This window comes from Xenopus laevis, chromosome 8S, assembly GCF_017654675.1.
Source record: "Xenopus laevis strain J_2021 chromosome 8S, Xenopus_laevis_v10.1, whole genome shotgun sequence".
Classification (NCBI taxonomy): domain Eukaryota; kingdom Metazoa; phylum Chordata; class Amphibia; order Anura; family Pipidae; genus Xenopus; species Xenopus laevis.
The window spans coordinates 97,517,079-97,524,210 of NC_054386.1; the positions used below are offsets into that span (position 1 = coordinate 97,517,079).

Sequence of the window (7,132 nt, forward strand, 5' to 3'; positions counted from 1 at the left end):
TTGTCTGATATTGAGGAAAGTCACCGAAAAATGCAAGAATGCTTAAGAGTGACGGGAGACTGGGGTACAGAGCCCAAAATCTGGTAATTCCCAACTTCTACACAAGTCAGTCCCATTGCATGCTGGGTATTGTAGTCTTACATTAAACTTGGCAGTCTGCAAATTACCTGTTACCGTATCTGTTATCTACACAGATATAGTAGTACTTATCTGTTATCTACTGTGTATCCTGTGCTTGAATGGCTGCCCCCATGGCTACACAGCGGCTTGTTTATATAAACTATAGTAGTACTTATCTGTTATCTACTGTGTATCCTGTGCTTGAATGGCTGCCCCCATGGCTACACAGCAGCTTGTTTATATAAACTATAGTAGTACTTATCTGTTATCTACTGTGTATCCTGTGCTTGAATGGCTGCCCCCATGGCTACACAGCGGCTTGTTTATATAAACTATAGTAGTACTTATCTGTTATCTACTGTGTATCCTGTGCTTGAATGGCTGCCCCCATGGCTACACAGCAGCTTGTTTATATAAACTATAGTAGTACTTATCTGTTATCTACTGTGTATCCTGTGCTTGAATGGCTGCCCCCATGGCTACACAGCAGCTTGTTTATATAAACTATAGTAGTACTTATCTGTTATCTACTGTGTATCCTGTGCTTGAATGGCTGCCCCCATGGCTACACAGCAGCTTGTTTATTTAAACTATAGTAGGTAAGTAGGACATCAGTGTACACAGTTTTGTAATCTCTTGTGCCACCCCTCCCGCGACCAAAAAATTTCACTTCCGTCCCCGCTCCGTTCTTGTGGGCACCGCGCAGCCCTGAGCTCAAATACAACGTAAGACACGCCTAGATGTGGGGGTCTGTGACCCCGATAGAACACCACTGGGAATAAACATGCATTCCTTTTAATTGTGGGTGCAACATGCAAAGATAACCCTGTACTTACAAATTGGTTAAGCATAGGGTTCCCTTGAACTTGAGTATGATGTGCCTTGCACCCCATATGCACAATGGAAAACTGGCACACACTAGTATTAATGGGCAACGGTCTACACAGGTTGCGTACGGCATTTTAATGCGCATAATTCTGCACCTAGTCACCCTAAATAACGCCTTTATATTTTGAGGCCTAATAACATTTACAAATTGCGATGTTACACTATGTAAGTCCAAAGGAGACCCTAAATATCCCTTAAAGGCTCACTGCCAGCCTATAAAACACATCCAATTAAAGGGCACCTGTTGGGCAAAAATATTATCCCTAAAAAATACCCTCGCTCCAATGCTAGGCCACCAGCACTGTTGCAAGTGCCAATGTCAGTCAGAGCGCATGCACAAATGCACGTCTAACATCCCTCACTCATTATATGAATGCGTGTGCCCCAACATGGCCGTTCGCACCGGGGAGCTCCCTCCTGGTGCAGGTAGCCTAGCGCTGGCGGGGGGCGATATAAAAAAAAAATACTGCTGCCCCCCCCAACCGGAGTGTGGGCTCTATTAGCCTGCACCTTTAGTTGGGGATAATATTTTTGCCCTTTAAGCAATAAATTTAAGTATACCATATAAATACGCATAAATTCTAATAATTGGGAGTCCATAATACAGCAGATCTGGGCATCACTGAGGCATGCTGGGAGGCCACATCTAATGCAATAAAGGAGGAGGAGTGGAAAAGGAAACTGTCACATTTAATAAAGGGGCAGCAGCAATTTCTTTAATGTCAGAGAGTATCAGAGTATTAATACATATTCCCATCATGTTATTCTATATACATGTAAATAAAATATAGCAGTAGCAGAATTTTTTGGCTGTATTATATATATATATATATATATATATATATATATATATATATATATAAACACACAGATACATATATGTAATGTCAACATTATTTCTCAATATTATAATTTACACTTTATTTTTTTAAAAAAAATAAACACATTCTATCTTCTATTTATTATTAAATATTACAATCCTGCCCATGTGATTAACCCCAGCCAGGGTTAAGGACACGCACACAATTGCATGAACACTTGAGCAGATAGAATAAACAGAAAACATAGTTACCGGTCTATTGAAGTCTGTGCGGAACTGATGCTCATGGTTGCAGAAGGATATTCCGAAAGAAATTCCAGAGGTTTTTACTCGGGAGGCAAATTATTAAAAAAAAAAAGGAGGAGGGAAGGAAGGAGAATTGATAGGATTTTAATTCATTGAAATTCCCTTATTAAATGTTAAAGGGACGCACAGCCCCATGTTGCACTGCACAACACTCATGGTCTCCCCTTCAGACTAACAAACTGCCTTTTTTTCCCCCAAAAATAACAATAATTAAAAGAAAACAAAAAGAAAAAAAAAATGACGAATCGTATTCCTTATTCTCACAACAACAAGGCGGGTAGATCCTGGTTCCAATAAAATCCTGAGGGGTTTTTTTTCTCTTGATCCTCCCCAATCTTCCAACTGGCGTTTTTTTTTTTTTTTATCCTTGTTCGATAAAATGAAATAAGGCCTTTTTTTTAGGTCATCTTGAATGGGGTAAACAAAAAAGGGAAAGAAGTGGTGAAGAGTAAAATATAAATCCTCTTTTTTTTGGTGTTTTGTGCGAATAAAAGAAAGTGAGTGCCCAGGTGCTGGTGAATCAGATGCTTCCAGGCTGGGTTCCTCTTGGTATTTTTCCCCCAGTTCAGCGCAGATCCATAATTGTCTCCCTTCAGTCTGTCCCTTTGGCTGAGTGTTAGAGAGGCCTGTTAAATCCCCAGACTTTCCCAGAGCCCCCTGCCTGGCTTGCTGCAGTGCTGTCCCCACTCTGCTCCCCTCCCCCTTTCCCCATGCAGCAGGAGCAGCAGCAGCAGGAGAGAGAGAGGGGCCTACAAGCAGCACAAAGTAGGTCCCCCCAATGCTGCAGCCCTAATACAATACAGAGTGAGACATGCAGCACAGTGCAGGGTGTGAGAGCAGCGATAGCAGCCTGGGATAGAAAAAAATCAGTTATTTTCTGTCTTGGAATCCCCTCCCTCTTTCCTTTTTTTAATGCCTTTAGTCTTCTTTCTTTCTTTGCCCTCCCTCCCCCCTTTCTACATAAATACAAGCAGGAGCCGCAATAAACACACAGGCAGTCCAGCTCCCCTCACCCCCCAAACCTCCTGTTCCCTGGCTACTGGCTTGAATGCAGGAAAGTGAGCCTCCCTCTTGTGCGTCTCTCTCTCTCTCCACCCTCATCTCCCTCTCTCCACCCTCAACTCCTTCTCTCCACCCTCAGTTCCCTCATTCTCTCCATCCTCAGCTCCCTCCCTTTCTCCACCCTCAGCTCCTTCTCTCCACCCTCAACTCGCTCTCTCCACCCTCAGCTCCCTCCCTTTCTCCACCCTCAGCTCCCTCTCTCCACCCTTAGCTCCTTCTCTCCACCCTCAGCTCCCTCCCTCTCCTTCCCTCCCCTAATTCCTGCTTCAGGGAAGGGGACAGAGACAGAGGAGAATGCTGCACTGAATCGGCAGCATTTCCCTTGGGTGCTCACTGCTGTCACATCTAGTCACAAAAACACAGCCCAAGTCCCAAACGCCTGGTATATTTCGAATCAATTATTCCTACAACACCCCCCAGGGGGACAGTACGTTGATTTACATTTCTATTGTTGCTAGAACTGTAAATATTGCTGGTGATAAAAGATAGGGAACATTAAACTAGGGTTGTCACCTGTTCAGGTTTTTCTAAAGCCCGTTCGGGTCTCCAGTTTCTGTTCGTTTTTCAGACTTGTGAAAACCCGAAAAACACTTATCTGGCCAATAAATGATCAAGTGAGGTTAATGTCTTATTACAGAAACAACAAAAAAAAAAGAGCAAATCAATCAAAAATAAGAAACTGTTTTTCTTAATTAGCATTGCTGTATTTCAGAGCTTTCTGGATAACTGATTTCTGTATAATAGATCCCATATCTGTAATTAAAGGATTGGGCTCACTCATCAGGCAGAATATAGATAAGAGATAGGGGTGCCACTAGTGTGGTTTTGAACTGGACATTCGCTTTACAACATTGCGAAAACTGGATGGAAAGCCTGCTAGTTGTGTCTAAGGGCTCTTACACACGGGTGGTTTTTCTTGCGCTCCCCTGCGTTGCGCTTTCTTCCGTTCAGCCGCAGGGGAGAGCAGGAATAGACGCACTGATTTATTGCGAAGGGGGCTGCACTCACACAGACACATGTATGCACCCAACCATCGAGATCATAATACATCTGATACAATCGGTCGGATCACGGGACTACATACACGCACTGAATCCGACGGGATTTTGGCCGACTTTCCCCACCCCCTTTGTTCGGGTTTGGGCGCCGGCAAAAGTGGCAACCCTACACTAAACCCTATGCATTCAGACACACAGGGGTCTTTTAAGCTGGTCATAGACGCAAAGATAAAGTCGTACAAATCGAAGTTCAATTTGAGGACCGCGTGTGGATCGTCCCCTCCATTTTACGTACCTTGGCGATCAGTGTTTAAAGGATTTCTGTTGGCTAACGATAATTTCGCTGCAGATCTGATGATATCAACGGGTGACGGTCACTGCTATTGGTCGGACATAAGTTTCCTGCGATTGCTCTCACGGGCAGAACATCATCTGATTTGTTCTTTTACTACTTCATTTAATCTGAATGGTTAGTGGCAGGTCGGAAGATTGCGACGTCCGATCCCGTCAGATACAAGGCTAAAATGTGCATGTCTATGGGCAACTTAACGCATTGACAAATAGGCATTAGTGGTGGTGCCTTTTGGTGTCAGACAGGTGTTTTGCAGGTGACTGGCACTGAAGTCTAATGTACACCTGGCTGAGTGCTGGTTTTTTTTCTTATTTACCCCAGATATATTTTACCCCCAACTGCATCAGGTAGTTCTGCCACCCTATCGGCAAGTCTAAAGTCTTTATGTAAGTTTAACCCCTGCACCAAGTGTTCTGCTGCTTTCCTGTGACTGTGGGTGCAAAGTGGGGCTCCCCTGTGTTTCTGCTCCTGTAACTGAACTCAGGGTCTTTACCTGTGGGGACTGTGTTGACTGTATTAAGGCACAGAAATGGGATCAAAAATGAAACATCCCTCACTTTTTACCTTACATCCCAATGGTCACAGATTCTATGACAATCCTAATCAGTTATCATAAAATTGTCATCTTTATGCTCCATTCTTTTTTTATCATGTTTTCTATTTCTTCTTCACTTTTTCCTGCTCATCATTCAGCTCACCTTTATGCTACACTTTTCCCTTGTTGCTCTCCTTTCTGCAGTGTCTTCACTTCTTATAATGTTAATGTGCACCATTCATCCTTCATTCACTTTTCTGCTCCCTTCTTCTCTTTCAACTCCTCTTCCTCAACTTCACACCCTTCCTCTAACCATCTGTACTTCCATTTATTCCTGATATATATATATATATATACTGTATATATATATATATATATATATATATATATATATATATATATATAACCCATATGTATTCTATACTAATTCTCCTTAACCTTTTTTTCAGAATCCTTCTTTTATTTATTTTGCCTTTTTGCTCCACTCTTGTCTCTCAAATAATTCTAGCCTTATACTTTATCATTAGTTTGCTCCTTGCACCATTTTGCTCCTTTTATTTCCTCCATTCCAACCTTATCACATACTGTATTTCTGCTCCAGTCCATTTTATTCCTATTGTCCGGACTACATTTCATTCCAAATTTTTACCCCCTTTGCTCCAGTCGATTACTATTTGCCAATTGCTCCATTTCACTCCTGTATACTAAAGGTGGCCATAGATGCAAAGATCCGCTCATTTGGCGACATCGCCAAACGAGCAGATCTTTCCCCGATGTGCCATTAACGAGCATGGCTATATCAGGGGTAATCTGATTGTTCGGCCGTATGGCCGAACGATCCGATTACGGTGTGCCGTGGGCTCCGGCGGGATCGGTCGGGTAAAAAACAAACCTGACCGATCGACCAAATGACCGATCTCCACCGGACGAAAGCTGTCAGCACTCTCCACACACGATCCGAAAAATGGTACGAATCCTCGATTCGTACGATAGGATCTGTGTGTCTATGGCCACCTTTACCCTGCCATACAAATTCCTGCTGTGTTCCTCTCTCTTCTGTTCCACCGCATCTCTGTTGTGTCCACTCTTTTTCCTTTCTTAAAGGATAAGTAACCATTAACGATGCTATTCTAAGCACTTTTTTTAATGTACTTGCATTATATATTATTTTTTCATTCCAAGATATTAAGGGATACATGTACTGTTAATATGAATTAATTTTGTTACAACAGCGCTACCTGCTGGTCAGTTATTCACCAGTCTGACCACCAACAAAATGTATTCATATTAACAGCACATGTATCCCTTAATATCTTGGAATCAAAAAAGAATAAATAATGAATGTAAATTACAAAAGTGCTTAGAATAACACTCTCATCAATTTTACATTCACTTATTTTAAAGGTTTGCTTATCCTTTAACTAGACAATCTCACTTATATTTTTTTTAATCTTCCACCCTTCAGCTCTTCCAGGGCCGGATTTACAAAGTGGACACCCCTAGGCCCACTGCCGTTCGTCGCCCCTGTCCCCTCTCCTTTATTCGTGCAAATTTTCATCATCTGCACTGGAGCAATGGGGACATTTAAAAAATGATTGTATCTCCAGCGCATCCCCAGTGTTTTTGAATCAATGTGGGTGTGTTTGGATGCATGCCGCCCCCCTAAAATCCTGCCGCCCTAGGCTAGGGCCTAGGTGGCCTTTCCACAAATCCGGGCCTGAGCTCTTCTCCATTCCACATGTCTGTTCCATGTGATTATTCTAATTTCACATAAATTATTATTAGTAATATACAATCTGTAGGTCAGCTTTTTTTTTTTTAAATACAAACAGGCTCATTCCTGTCATGGGCCATGATCCACTGCATGGGTCCCCATAGAGAAAACAGTTGAATGCAGAGTTGAGAGACAATTCTTCATATCCCATAGGCTGCTGGATAGCTCTACAGTGTGGATGAAACGCAACAAAATGCCAGAAATGGTTTAACACATATCATTCCAACTCTCTGTAGTACTAACATCCAACTAATACATAGTGTTTTCCAGCTGTTGC

General features: G+C 42.4%; 1 protein-coding gene across 6 annotated transcripts in view; it reads right to left on the minus strand.

The window, feature by feature from the left end:
• The window catches only part of arhgef11.S (Rho guanine nucleotide exchange factor 11 S homeolog), a 98,566-nt gene extending 95,329 nt beyond the window's left edge, over positions 1–3,237 (minus strand). For 4 of the 6 annotated variants that reach the window (XM_018233487.2, XM_018233483.2, XM_018233484.2 and 1 more), the window contains exon 1: positions 2,081–3,237. In XM_018233487.2, coding sequence (XP_018088976.1) covers positions 2,081–2,115 — 35 coding nt within the window. In that variant the 5' untranslated portion in view covers positions 2,116–3,237. The remainder of the gene's footprint in view (positions 1–2,080) is intronic. The other 2 variants (XM_018233485.2, XM_018233486.2) reach the window with 1 other exon arrangement.
• Between the last annotated feature and the right edge of the window lie 3,895 nt (positions 3,238–7,132).